Here is a 15,655-nt window from a genome sequence, read left to right on the forward strand (position 1 = left end):
CGCTCGGGTCTGTCCCAAAACGCGACTCTGAGCACGTCAGCACGTGCAATTTAAGGCCACGAGACCGAAAGTGCACATGAAGTATAGTATGAATATGGATAGTGTGAATAAATTTCGGACGTACTACTTCCACCATGTTAATACATCACGTCACATGTCGTCATTAACGTGGATGATTTTAAAAAGCCCAATTTAGTCACAAGGAACATCCGTTGTCCTTATGTACATTTAAATAGAGCTGTACTGCTTACCCACATTTTTGAATATGACAACACCTCTCCTTCTTCTTCATGGGTGACTTCTCCCCCAGAGGCTTACAGTACATTGAATGCACATTCAAATCATATATTTGCAAATCACTTTCATGTGTGAATGTCCCTTTAAATGTCACAAATATAAGCAAAAACGAATAGCTGACCAACCATATCTATTCATTTATCCACAGGAATCACATAAATTCATCCACGGTGAAAAGTAGTCCCCCTTAAAGGAATAGTCTACTCATTTTCAATATTAAAATATGTTATTACCTTAACTAAGAATTGTTGATACATCCCTCTATCATCTGTGTGCGTGCACGTAAGCGCTGGAGCGCGCTGCGACGCTTCGATAGCATTTAGCTTAGCCCCATTCATTCAATGGTACCATTTAGAGATAAAGTTAGAAGTGACCAAACACATCAACATTTTTCCTGCGCCGAGTCGAAGTACTCCCAAAAGTGCTATTACGCCATAAAATGTAGCTCCTCTTTTAAATCCGCTTAGAAAAGCGCTACGTTTTATTTTGTACCACCAAACTTGCTCGTATAACTACTCGTCTTAAATAGGAAAAACGTTGATGTGTTTGGTCACTTCTAACTTTATCTCTAAATGGTACCATTGAATGAATGGGGCTAAGCTAAATGCTATCGAAGTGCCGCAGCGCGCTCCAGCGCTTACGTGCACGCACACAGATGATAGAGGGATGTATCAACAATTCTTAGTTAAGGTAATAACATATTTTAATATTGAAAATGAGTAGACTATTCCTTTAAGCAAATCCAATTTAGGTAACTTTCAAAGATAATTATATAAGTAAATGATACTATGTATAGTTATATTATATGTAAGGAATAATTGATGATCGGTCGTTGAATTATTAGAAATAATGCACACACCGGGGTGGTAATGCGGCACTATGCGAAGTGGCTTGTTTCTGCTTGCAATCAATACACTTCAAGTTGTATTGAATCAGGAGTGTTTATTTAATCCTGGCCATAGCACAGATGATTTGTGGCAGAATTCAAGAGCACAAGCTTAAAGAGATTTTGCAGAGGCCGTGTGCCATTTTGCATATCCAAACTGTGTAGCATACCATGCATTTCATCACTGCGATGCGTATAGGTTTCGGGGGTTTGTTTTCGCAGCCGACTGCAGGCTGTTATTTTTGTCAGCGTGTGTTTGCTGTCTTCCCCGCATGGCCGCTGTTGGAAGCTTGTGTAGATTGCGTGTGCGTACGTGACGGGCAGGTTGGGAGGTCAGCGGTGGGTTGGCTTGCAGACAGGTGCCAGCTGCTATCGTGGCTCAGACCGCAGTGAAGTGGAGACGGCACAGGGTGAGTTTGTGCTGCCGTAAACACAACAAACACGCACAGGGAGACCATAAACATAAATAACCGGACGAACAGTCTTGCATTGAGTTTAATTGATAATAAACTAACAGGAGAGCCATTGTATTTAGTGTAAGTATAAAAAAGGTAAAACCTTTGTAAAATTACAGTTAGTGTAAAAATTATGAGATTAGAGAAATACTTCACCTAAAAAATTAAAATACACTCAATAATGTATTCCCCCTCGTGCTATTTCAAATGAATATGACACAAACAAATCATTTTATATTACAATGTTATCATTTGATATGGGTCTTGAAAAGTTGAAGCTCCAAAAAAGTCATCTTAAACAACTCCAGTGGGTTAATATATATCTTCTAAGGTGTGTGAGGTAAATCACACATCAATAAACATACAATTTAATTTGTTCTCGTTTGTCTCATGACTAGTTTTCATACAATATAACACAACAACAAATTACTTTATTTGTTATAGACATTTCAGCATATTTTTATTTCATGCTGATATGCATAGGTTTTGTTCAAAATATTATCATCAATGAATATCAATGAAGCATTTTACTTTATAAGACAAATATTAACCTACTGTAGTCAATTGGATTACTTTAAAGCAGGTGTCTCCAACATGTTGCCCAGGTTGCCCACAAAGAGTCGGTGAGGTACCCGCCAAGGCACATTCTATTAATAGTCTCAATTGTAATATATATTTATTACATATGTTTTATATTAGCTTGGCTTCTGTTAACATTTTAAACAATGATAAAACATATCAACAAGTAAAATATAATAAGTAAAACAAAAAAGTTTTGAGTAGACTATATCAAAAAGTAGCTCTCCAGATTGTTTTATCCATTGTGGCAGCCCTTGCTCACAAAAAGGTTGGAGACCCCTGCTTTAAAGCGATAGTTCGCCAAAAATGTAAGTGACCCCAAGTTTTAGTTACCCTTAAGCCATCTGAGATACACATGTCTATCATCTTTCAAACAAACACATTTTAAGTTATTTTAGTAAATATCCTTGCTATTCCAAGCGTTATAACAGTTAGAAATGGGGTCCACTTCCTTCAAGTTTAAAGAATGTTCACCCATCCTTCGCAAAAGTAATTCTGCCTATACATAGGCATTAAAGGGGCTTATTTTGCGATAACAACTGGCTGCCTGTACATTATTTTTGCAGAAAAATTTTATTAGTAATTTTTTAACTAATGCAGACCTTTCACGAGAAAAACAACACATTTAAATGCCACAAACACATTATGTGATTTAATAATTAGTAAATATAATGTCATATATGTTATTAAAAGACATATTTATATTTACTGTCAAAATTATTTGCAACATCCGGGATAATTCTCAGGTGGTTGTTATCTCAGAATAACATATCTTGGAATGTCACGACGCGAACCAGAAGCTTGTTAGAGTGGCGTGTTATAATACAATATATGAATTCATTAATAGCCTTGATTTTATCATCAGGTTGTTTTTGTTTCATGCGGATGTAATGAAAGAGCAGGAATTGTGTTGGCACCTTGTGCATCCTGTAAGAACTCAAAATCCCCTTGTGCTCAGCTGAGGTTTGATGTGGTAGCACAACATCAGACTTAAGCCCACATCTGAAGTTTGCAAAATCTCAAGTTTTGTTGATAGCCAAGCACATCTCTAAGCTCCATTCTTATAAAAATGGTCATTATAAGCGAGTTAAAAGAGGAAAAGAAGACATCCTTCTTGCAGCTGTCCTTGAAGTTACTTCTAAGGCATTGTTTTTGTGCCAGCAGAAACAGTCGTTGAATATTTAAACGGTTGGAAATTGTGCCTGCGCCATTGAACACAACAACAATATGCAAAGACAAAACACAATCATTAAATTGTTGATATTAAGTTTAAACTAACACATGGGTGCCCCAAATGTTCCACAGATATTTTAAGGATGTTGGTTAAGTTTGATTAGTTTATCTTCCACACCTGATGCAGCCTACACTCTTAGGGCCTTATTTTAACGATCTAAGCGCATTGTCTAAAGCGCACAGCGCAACGTCTAAATGGGCGTGTCCGAATCCACTTTTGCTAATTTAACGACGGGAAAAATGGTTTGTGCGCCGAGTGCATGGTCGAAAAGGGTTGGTCCTATTTTTTAAAAACAGATGCATTTGTTTATATCAAAGCATTTATTTACTTACCAGGCTGCAGGTGAAGCAGCTCTTTGTGCCTTCTAACGTCTATAATTAGTCCTCATTTTATCCAAGAGACTCAATAATAATCTTTTACATTCAATCCTTTAATCTTTCATATTTAAAAGCGTTTTTGTGCTGCTGCGCATTCATGTATGTGTTAAGCAAACCCTTATTGTCATCCCGTTTAGGCGCATATTACTAATGCGCTCTTTAAATAACAAAAAATATATTGGCATAGTCTATTTAAGTTGCCTCAAAATAGCAACTCGCCAACAATGCGACTGAACACACCTCGTTTTCAGACCAGAACGCCCATGGGCACAAAAGGGGGCGCAAATGCATTTGCTATTTAAACAACGCGTTTTAAACGTGAAAATTATCATTGCGCAGGGTGGAAACTAGCAAAAGACACTTGCTTCGCGCATTGCGCTGCATTGCGCTGCATTGCGCCGGGTGTAAGATAAAGCCCATAGAAAGGATGTGTTCATTTTTTACACATCTTTTTGTGTTACACTTTTAACACATTACGTGTAATTTTAACACATAATGGGGTGGTTTCCCGGACCAGGATTAGCTTAATCCAGGACTAGGCCTTAGTTTAATTAGGAAATATAACTAGTTTTAACAAACATGCCTTACTAAAAACATTACCTGTGTGCATTTTGAGGTAAAACAAAGGGCACTGATATATTTGATAAGTAAGTGCAAGTTGTTTTCAGTTTGGAGAGCTCTAAAAAGTGTTTAAGTCTAGGACTAGTCTAATCCCTGTCCGGGAAACCGCCCCTATGTGTCATTTTCTGTTGATTTTGTGTTAAAATAAACACTACCCTGCTGAAAAAAAAACAATAAAACCATTACAGAAAATTCTAATGGTTTCATTGGTTTTATTGGGAATTTTATTGATTCTAATGTAATATGGCCCAAAACACAGTTTATTGGTCTTTGTTGGTCTCTAATGGTATGTATTGGTTCTATTGGTTCTATGTATTTGTTCTAATAGAATATGGCCCAAAACACACTACAGTGTGGTGGTTTTAAAGGAATATTCCATTTTATTAAAAGAAAAATCCAGATAATTTACTCACCAGCATGTCATCCAAAATGTTGATGTCTTTCTTTGTTCAATCGAGAAGAAATTATGTTTTTTGAGGAAAACATTGCAGGATTTTTCTCATTTTAATTGACTTTAATAAAGCCCAACATTTAATACTTAACTCAATACGTAACAGTTTTTTTCAACTGAGTTTTAAAGGTCTATAAATGATCCCAAATAATAATAGATAAGGGTCTTATCCAGCGAAACGATTGTCATTTTTGACAAGAAAAATACAAAATATGCACCTTTAAACCACAACCCCTCCTCTAGGTCCGGTCCAGCGCTACCTAACGTAAATGCGTAGTGATGTAGGGAGGGCACGTGTTACATATATAAAACGCAAATTTGCGGACCATTTTAAACAATAAACTGACACAAAGACATTAATTAGTTTCAGTTTACATACAACAACGTAGGAACGGTCCTCTTTCAACACACTTGTAAACACTGGGGCGGAGTTTCGCGTTCGTCTTCTGTGACCTCTTGACGTTATGACGTATTGCGTGGTGTCACCTGGCGCATCACGACCGGATCTAGACGAGAAGTTGTGGTTTAAAAGTGGATATTTTTTATTTTGCCTGTAAAAATGACAATCGTTTCGCTAGATAAGACCCTAATGCCTCGTTTGGGATCGTTTATAGTCCTTTGAAACTCCGTTGAAAAAAACTGTTAAGTGTTAAGTATTAAATGTTGCGCTCTATTAAAGTCCATTAAAATGAGAAAAATCCTGCAATGTTTTCCTCAACAAACATAATTTCTTCTCGACTGAATAAAGAAAGACATCAACATTTTGGATGACATGGTGGTGAGTAAATTATCTGGATTTTTCTTTTAAGAAAATGGAATATTCCTTTAATGGTAAAAGCTAATGGTTCTTATTGATATTTTAATGGAAACCATTAGAATTTTCTGTAATGGTTTTATTGTTTTTTTCAGCAGGGTAGTTGTGTTAAAAGTAACACAAAATGTGTTGTTTAAATAATAACACAGAGATGCGTGGATTTTGGGACAACACATTTAGTGTGTTGTCCCAGAATCAACACTAATGTGTTATTTTAACACATCCATTCTAAGAGTGTATTAAAGGACAATTACTGTAACAATCTCATAATAGCAACCAGAAGTAATAAAGCAGAAAGAGATCTGCAGTCGTCCCAAAGATTGAGAAAATCTGCTCCAAAAGAGCCAAATATCATACGGGGGTTGCAGTCCAAAACCACATCACTGGTCTGCGTCATTCTGTAGCAATTCTGAAGTTTACAAGACCCTTGAGACAATCCCCATTTCAGCTATTACAAGATATAAGTTGACCAATGCTATACGCTATATGCATCATCAGTCTTTATATGCTAATAGGCAAACATTTGGCTTGCTAGGTTGCATGGATTTTAACAAAGCAACTCCACTGGGTCTTACATGTAAGCTTATAAACTATGGACTCTGTTTGCTGATTGACATAAATGACTATTTAATGATCTTTTCAATGTGAATCGAAATGGGTGATCCTCCGGTCTAAGCACATTTTATATTCGAGAAGTCAGACGGATCGCACTGAGTGTACTCATCTTTCTCTCTCTCTCTCTCTCTCTCTCTCTCTCTCTCTCTCTCTCTCTCTCTCTCTCTCTCTCTCTCTCTCTCTCTCTCTCTCTCTCTCTCTCTCTCTCTCTCTCTCTCTCTGCCTCTTTGTGTGTGTGGTTGTATTCCTGCAATTACAGGGTGGGCAGGGGAACAGTCATAGGGAGGGCCTGCACCCATACTGGCATATAATAGCAGGGGTTTACCACGAATATGCAGCTGCCAAAGTTTCAAAATATCAGCGACTATTTATTCCCTCCGTAGACCCACGTTTTATGATATGGTCTCGTATGTATTTTAAATAGTACGAGTTTTACCTTTGGAGCGTTTTGTTGGTATTAATAGTTCTCGGCACAGTTATTTGCATTAACTGCCGTCGTTGGTTTTCAAAGAGAGGAAAGCTTATTGCCCAGATTAACCATTTTTTCCAGTTGAAACAGAGCCATGAATCTTAATGACCGAGGGGAGTTTAAGTTTTGACTGTCGGGTGCTTCTCTCTGAATGCGTTTTGCACAACTCCTTTTCTGTAGCCTATAATTTCTCCGTGTTTTCCAGTAATCTTTTATGGAAACGTGTGCTTTTGTTTTTCTTGCAGAACACCATCATTTCCTGCTGGAGATTCAGGCTGCAGAATCTCTTGTTGTTTACTGTTCAACATCCAAAGTCTCGAGCGGTGCAGACTGACGAGAAATACTATTTATAAATGTCTGGATATTTTAACATGCATATATTAAAGTGTGTTAAAAAACTGATTCGTTACCAGAGCCTGTATGATAAAAAGGTTGAGTCCCATTCAAACTCCAGAATTCAAATGCAAATACTTTAAAGGTGCAGTGTGTAATTTTTAGAAGGATCTCTTGACAGAAATGCAAAATAATATACAAAACTATATTATCAGTGGTGTACAAAGACCTTTCATAATGAACTGTTATGTGTTTATAACCTTAAAACGAGACCTTTTTATCTACATGGAAGTCGCCATTTTGTGCCACCATTTTTCTACAGAAGCCCTTAACGGACCATTTTTTTACTAAGTTGTCTCGGACGATGACATGTTTACCGTAGCTTCTCTATGTGTTTCAAAAACAAGGGGTGAGCAGTGGACTAAGCCGTTGGTTGCAATTCACAACCTCACCGCTAGATGCTGCTAAAATTTACACACTGCACCTTTAACAAAGGACAGAAAACTTCTTGCTCTGTAGGTTTATTGGGTCTTCAAAAGTGACACTGCTTCTGAAAACCCAGCTTAAGTCATTATTTTGTGATTTAATGTAAAGATGGAATGTATGGAAATATAACCTTGACATCTTTAGTATTGACTTGGTCATGAGTCATGACAAAGATTGAAGTCATTGTAAACCAATGAATGACATCAAGCTTTAATGCTCCTAATCTCATCGTTTCACAGACAGGGTCATAAGTTTTAAATCTGTTGATGGGCCCCTGTTTGACTGATCACCAAGCGTGCACCTTCACATCACCTTTATTTAATCATTCCCCCATACTGTAACCGCAAATACCAGCTCACCGGAAAATCATGTTTACATGTTTCAGCAAATAACTCCAGCGTGTTCGAATAAACATGAAAAGGCCAACGACGCAGATTAAAGACGTCTATTAAACTCTCCAAAACTCTCCCAAATTGCGCTGTTGTTTTCATCTCGTTCCAGCGGCTTTTATTAGACAAGGTGCTCAGACGTTTAACGGAGAGGACGGTCGGGACGTCCCGCTGCTTGATGCGGGGGTCTGTATGGAGCTCATTAGATATGTGAGACACGGGCTGTGTGGCACAGCGTTGGCAGCATGCTGCAGTCCAGAAGCAAGGCCTCCTGCGTGAGCCGTAATTACTGCTGGGGAAAACACAAGCCCTCATTATCTCTCTTACTGGATCTCCCACTACTGTACTTTAGTTATGACCTTTCAAAGGCTCTCCTGATGGAAGTGATGTCAGCACAATGAAGCAGATGGAACTGGTTTAAGCTCGCATAAAGTTTAAAGCTTATTCGCAAAATAATAAAGCAGGATTTTTGTATGTTTCTTATTATGGCCGGGTGGAATGACGGTTTATGTCGTGCAATTGTAGAAATGTCAACCGGCTGAATCGTTTATACAGGACCACAAACCCAAATCTTACATGAATGGACTTCTGGGTCACTGTGCAAGACTGTTTTAATGTCAACAGCTTTGTTGACTATAGGGAGCGATTAGGTTTTAGTGCTTGTGTCGTGTCGGGTGTAGAAATGGGATTTTATGGTTGTTGCACTCGCATAAATGCTGGGTCAAAAAGTGACCAATCCAGTCGTTGGTTTAATTTAACCCAGAAATTGTTAATATTTGACCCAACAATAGGTTAAAAACTACACTGTACAAAAATCCGTAGAAATTGCAGCTGGGTTGCCAGTACTTTACCGTAGATTTAAATTTATGTTATTTACTACCAAACATTTTGTTCAAAGTTAAATGAACATTTAACATTTACAGGTCTTTGTCTTTATAGAGTAAAACTAAAAAAACAGCATCAAGCTAAACATTCTGGGAAACAAAATCTGAAGCAAAAAACAGAAAAAGGTTGATGATGATTTCTGGTTCCCAGAATGCTTTGCATGAGGCTGTTGTTGTATGGTTTTATTCTGTAAAGATAAAGACTTGTTAATATTTAAAATGTATTTAACTTTGAACAAACTCTTGCCAGCAAATAACACAAATTTAAATCCACGGTAAATTACCGGCAACCCAGCTGCAATAACATTGTAATTTCTACGGATTTTTTTTACAGTGTACCCAACCAGCATTGGTTAAATTATAACCCAACACTACAATGAAAATAACCCAGCATTTGTGTTGTGTATACACTGCAAAAACTGATTGTTTTCAATAATTTTTTATAAAAGTTCTTAAATTAAGATGCTTTTTCTTGATGAGCAAAACGACCCAAGAAAATAAGTCTAGTTTTTAGACCAAAAATGTAAAAATTAAGTGATTTTGTGCATAAAACAAGCAAAAACATTTGCCAATGGGGTAAGCAAAAAAATCTTGAACATTTTTCTTAAACACTAAATTCAAAAAAATCAAGAAAAATTTGCTTACCCCATTGGTAGATTTTTTTTTTGAACGTTTTATGCACAAAATCACTTAATTTTGATATTTTTGATCTAAAAATAGACTTATTTTTTTGGGTCGTTTTGCTCATCAAGAAAAAGCATGTTAATTTAATAATTTTTTTGATATTTTTACTGAAAGCGGGACAAAAATACTAAGAATTTTTTTTTCTTAAAAATCATTTTTGCAGTGTAAGCAGTGATTTGGCATATTAGTGTAGAACTGATGTTGTTTATTTGTGTCACAGGTGTTTGTTTATTGGTTATTTTACAACAATGACTCATTTAAACCTTTAAGTAATTTTAGCAAATAATCACTATAGTGTGATATAACCATTGCCATGAAAATGACTTAAACTGTGATGATGTTTATACTGCCCAACCCATGACGGAAGATGGTTTTAAAGTGCTTTCAAGCTATACATTATTTATCAGTACATCAGTATGTGTGCCTGGAAATCAAACCCACAACCTTTTACTGCTAACACAATGCTCTACCTAAATATCTGCAGGAACACTTGCACACTATTTACATGATCATTTTTTGATTGTTCTTGATGTTTTGTATCTCTCCAGGCGTGTGTACCAACAAGGTGCTGGTTTCTGATCATGTGACTGCTGTACTGGGGAAGAACGTCACTTTGAACTGTAGTGTGGAGGTGAGCACCGACCTCAGCCTGACGCAGAGTTCCTGGGAACGCAGACTACCCTCCGGCACCGTCACTCTGGCCGTCTTCAACCCCCAGTACGGGACCTCCATAGCTGAGGAGTACAGCAACCGTGTCCACTTCATCAAACCTTCAGTGCATGATGTATCCATTGTCCTGGAGGGTGTGGGTTTTGCAGACATTGGGACGTATACTTGCAAAGTGGTCACCTTCCAACTTGGAAACATGCAGGCTTCCACGACTGTGGACATTATGGTGGGTACATCTCAAGTCTGCAGTTTTCCCACGAAATTGGGCTACTTTTAAACTGCTGTGCATCTTAAAGGGACACTCCACTTTTTTTGAAAATAGGATTATTTTCCAGCTCCTCTAGAGTTAAAAACTAAATTTTTACCATTTTGGAATCCATTCAGCTGATCTCGGGGTCTGACGGTAGCACTTTTAGCATAGCTTAGCATAATCCATTGATTCTGATTAGACCATTAGCATCACGCTCAAAAATGACCAGAGTTTAGATATTTTTCCTAACTTGACTCTTCTGTAGTTACATCGTGTACTAAGACCGACTGAAAATTAAAAGTTGCGATTTTCTAAGCCGATATTGCTAGGGACTTTACTCTCATTCCAGCGTAATAATCAAGGACGTTGCTGCCGTACGATGGCTGCAGCAGGCGCAATGATATTACGCAGCGCTCCAAAATAGTCCCTTCTGTAACTTTCAATAGCAGGGGACTATTTTCGGGCACTGTGTAATATCATTGCGCCTGCTGCAAACATCACAACTTTTTTTAGTATACAATGTAACTACAGAAGAGTTAAGTTTTAAATAGGAAAAATATTTAATATATAACTCTTTGGTTATTTTTTTAGCGTTATGCTAATGGTCTAATCAGATTCAATGGATTGTGCTAAGCTATGCTAAAAGTGCTGGACCTGGGGATCGGCTGAATGGATTCCAAAACGGTAAAAATCAAATGTTTCACTCTAGGGGAGCTGGAAAATGAGCATATTTTCAAAAAAAGTGGAGTGTCCCTTTAAGGCATGATGATCTTATTTAAGAAATCAGGCTGTGTAAAGGACTTATATACAGTGATTTTTAGGATGTAAATTTGTGTAATGCATAAAATATGTATTCTAGTTTAGTTTTGGGAGTGGCATGTTATGAGTCTTGGGATCTGGCCTAAAGTCATTGGGATATTTTTGGGCTTGTTTTATTTGGCTATCATGCTGGGTTTGTTACACTCTTACATCTTTACATAATAATATTATAACATTATAATTTTCTTTAAAAAAAATAGTTTAGTATAAATTTGGTTATAGACGTTTTTAATGGCAATAACATAAATAAATGGCTTTCGTGGCCTAAACTTAACTTCCGTTAGACCTCCGCAAAGAATCAATAACAACAGAGTTCCTCTGTTAATAAGCGAAATAAATAAAAGTAATAGTAATAGTAAGTAAATTAGCTTCGTTTAAATTATAGCTAAAGCGCATCAACTACTAAACAGAGCTTACATTACTGTGAAAAAAATGTATACAATGTTAGCTACACATCCTTGATCTTTCCTGCTGCCGAACCTCTCTTCGTACAGCGGTGATCCATGCTGGCCGTTTCCCCTCTTCTATAGGAAACCGAAACATGTTTATTTTTGGCAAGGTATTTGTTTCAGGGGTCAGTTAAGCCACTAGCTAGCTGATAAACAATCCCAAACCGGAAGTTAACTTTGACCAAGGGGAGTTACTGTGGCAACACGGGTGCGTCCAATGAAACATCTATAGACATCAAAGAAGCCTTATTCTGCTAGTGAAATAAAGTGTTGTCAGACGGTTACTGACATCCTGCGTTCCTGCAAAACAAGACAGTAGCTAATTTTATCTTTATTGACAGTCAGTCAAATGACAAAAACTTTGGACTTGAATTTTAATTTTTTTATACATCCACTTTTAAATCCACTTTTTGGCTATTTTCTCTGTGTTTTTTTTTTTCACTCAAAAGGAAGGAATTTACTAAAACCCCTAACACTTCACCAGCCAATCAGCTGCATGGAGTTTGTGTGCTTTTTGCACAAAAGCTTAAAGCCGCCATCCTTATTCCTGTAAATTTAACATTGATGAATCACTGCAGGAATTCTCAACGACCATGTGAATTTTTCCAATAAGGCATCTTTGTGATGACTTTGCTTTTGTTCTGATTCCATTGTAATGACATTCATGTTAAAGTTTGGGTTTTGATGTAGTCTAAGCCCTTGATAAGTTAACTCACCCTATAAAGGTGACCCCCAACCCCTGTATGCTCAGAATATTAAAGGCACATTTAGCAGAATGCCCCTCATCGTAGGACCCGCGATGACGTTCCCAGCTGCTCTCCTCGTGTGGATCTGTGATCCAGAGCAAGAGCGTTTGGCATCCGAATTCATGCGGTTGACAGCAACCCAGCCCAAATTCCTGCACTCTCTGATGAGAAATCAGTACCCCTGGCCCAACCCTTAACTGACACGTCCATTCAACCGGCTCTCTATTATATTTATCAAGGGAGTTGAGTGTGAATGAGCTGCCAAGATGCTCCAGTAAGCATTGAGTCAGCAGAGCTCCAGCGCCGATGTAGATGGCACAGAGCTCAGGTTGGATGAATTCAGGGTGGGTCAGATCTTGGCAGTTAAATGTCATCGCTCAGTGATGCACTGTGCTTCCCCACTGTGGCGGTTCTGCGAGGCTATATTTAGCTTTAGGGTTCCCGGGGGTTATTTAGATTTGTTGTATATAAGATCCTTCTGTAAAGATAGTAGAACAGGTGTGTGGACCAGACGGCCTTGTGTTTGGGATTATGTTGCGTCCTGACACATGGTGGAAACTGTTTTTGAGGCAAAGGTCGCAGCTGTTCTTGGTTTCGAGCCCAGCCCCTTTGGGTTGATATTTAACCTATGCTGGGTTGTTTCAACCCATTGTTGGGTCAACTATAAACATTTTATGGTTTAATTTAACCCAGCGTCTGGGCCTTGTCCTTTTTTGACCCAACACAAAAAAAACAGCATTGTACTTACTGTGTTAATTATACAGTAGTGGTGGAAAGTAATTGGGCAAAATTATTTATAGTAGTGTGTTAGGGAATCTGTTTTCGAATATAAAAAATGCATAGAAAAACAAAAAGCTCACAGTTAATGAAGTAACATTGACTACAATTTTAGGTGAAAAGGTAGTACACTTCCATAATGTACCTAATTAAACTTTTCACACACTAATTTTGTACTTAATATACTAAATTCTATTCTATACTATTCTTTTTTTAATACTTCTTAAAAACATCTAAGTGTACTTAACTGTGCCACTTTAAGACCCCATGAATATAAACTCACATGTGCCAAAAGTTTATTTAAAAATGTATTTAGGTACCACTTGTAGTAATCTTAAACCCATCCTTGTATGAAAGATGGGTTCAAGTTCAATACAAGTGTTAACTAAATAAATTTTTTATACAAAGATAGTATGTTAAAAGTACATTTTTGTTCGTATTCATTGTGTCTCAAAATAGCATGGATAAGTACACTTAGATGTCTTTAAGATTATCTTAAAAAGTATACCAAATACATTTTTTTAGTATATTAAGTACAAAATTAGTGTGCTAAAATAGAGCACTTCAAGTACATTATGGAAGTGTATACTTTTTTTTGCCTGGACTGTCTTTATAAACTTTCCACATGCGTTGCATGTAATTTTTTGCCAAGCTTCCTTAAATTCTCAAAGCTGAACTTCAACTTATACTCAAAACAGACCAATGCAACATGCATAACAAAATTTGAATGCATCTTTAATAAAATAGTTGAATAGAGTTGGACATCTCTTTTGGACACTACTAAATCAAAGTTAGTTTAGGGAAGTCACGCCACCAGGGGGCCATCTTTTTTTTAAGTTCCTTTTTTGATAGAAAGTAATTTCAGAGATGACAGGAAAGTATAGGGTGATGAGAGGGGTATGGGATGGGCAAAGGACCTCGAGCCCGGGATTCGAACAAGTGCGTCTGCACCATGTGTCGGAGCACCGTCCACTACACCATCGGCTCCGACTCAGAGGGCCATCTTTGGGGTTATGTGCCAACTTTAGGGTTGGCAAGATTGGCAAGCGCCTTACGCACCCCTGTATAGGCCCTGTGTCCCAAATGGCACACTCCAGACTTGTGGTCCTCCTCAGAGTCCACACTTTATGATGACATCATGTAGTGCAGACTTTAGGGACCCTTGATGCGAGTCCACGTGGGTGCACCGGAGTCGTATTTTGGGACAGACTTGAGCGTCACGCCCGAAATAGGAAGAGAAGTTGCACGTCAGTGTGAACTCCTCCCTTCCATCGTCTGATTGGTCTGATTGCTCTTTCGCAAGGATTTCTGTGTTGGTAAAGCGGGCGAAGCCTGCTGCAGTGCGGGCTTCGCCGAAGACCGCATCAAGGGGGCAAATGGGGCACTGATGAGCACACTTCGGAGCGTAAAAATTACAGATGAGACACCCTGCGGACTCATAGACTAAATGAACATGCGCAATTTAAGGCCACGAGACCGAAAGTCCACATGAAGTGCGCCATTTGGGACAGGGCCATAGAGGTTTTACTTGTAAGGCGGGACTTTCATTGCCAGAGTGACCAGGTTGACCGTTGCATTTCATAGTTGAAGCAGTGCCACATCTTGTTATATCCAAAATCTTTGTATTTTATGCATTTCACAGATCCTTTTATCCAAAGTGGCTTTAAAACGTTAGGAAACAATAAAGGGAATTATCACAGGGATAAAGTGATTCATCACATCTGCTGCAAGATTTGCTGGAACTGGATCTTTAAACAGTTTGTCCTTTAAATCGTCCTTAGAGAACAAAAAAAGAGATTTTAGCAATTTTATAACAGTAGATTTTATTAGTCGAACGGTCGCTCAGCTAATGTCATTTCAGAAATAAAAAACAATAGTTGAAATGGACTCTTTAATTCAATAAGTGTTGCTTTTGTTGCAGTGGGCAGCAGAACAAATTATGGCTGTAAAATTGATATTTCACAATGATTGATTCAGTTGTACTATATAAAGTGTCTTTCCTTTGTCCTCTTTAAATCCACATGGACTGTCTCACTAATGTGCCAGTGTTTTGTAGAGACAGACGCTGCTCAAACTCAAACCGCTGGGTGCTTATAGTTCTCCTGCCTCAGCACTCAGACTCATTTCATACTGTTGCCATCATCCATATTTAATGTGAATTTGTGGCTTTGGGTGATCAATCACATCTCCTGTTTCCTGATCGTACTTAGACCCCTTTTCCCACCCTCTTTTTTATATTCATTATTTATTTATCTTGTTGAGTAATGTCATCTTGTACATTCAGTATCCATAACTCATGTTGTAATAGCTCATTCTTCCAGATCCCTGTTTATTTTCTCTGCTCAATTCGGTTTCTGCTGTGTTGGTTTGT

General features: G+C 37.9%; 1 protein-coding gene across 1 annotated transcript in view; it reads left to right on the forward strand.

The window, feature by feature from the left end:
* The window catches only part of nectin3a (nectin cell adhesion molecule 3a), a 40,059-nt gene that overhangs the window by 14,576 nt on the left and 9,828 nt on the right, over window positions 1-15,655 (forward strand). Inside the window, exon 2 of the mRNA XM_073862705.1 lies at window positions 10,123-10,473. Within this exon, the coding sequence (XP_073718806.1) occupies window positions 10,123-10,473 (351 nt within the window). The remainder of the gene's footprint in view (window positions 1-10,122; window positions 10,474-15,655) is intronic.

The sequence above is a fragment of the Misgurnus anguillicaudatus genome, chromosome 24 (genome assembly GCF_027580225.2).
Source record: "Misgurnus anguillicaudatus chromosome 24, ASM2758022v2, whole genome shotgun sequence".
NCBI classification, from domain to species: Eukaryota; Metazoa; Chordata; class Actinopteri; order Cypriniformes; family Cobitidae; genus Misgurnus; species Misgurnus anguillicaudatus.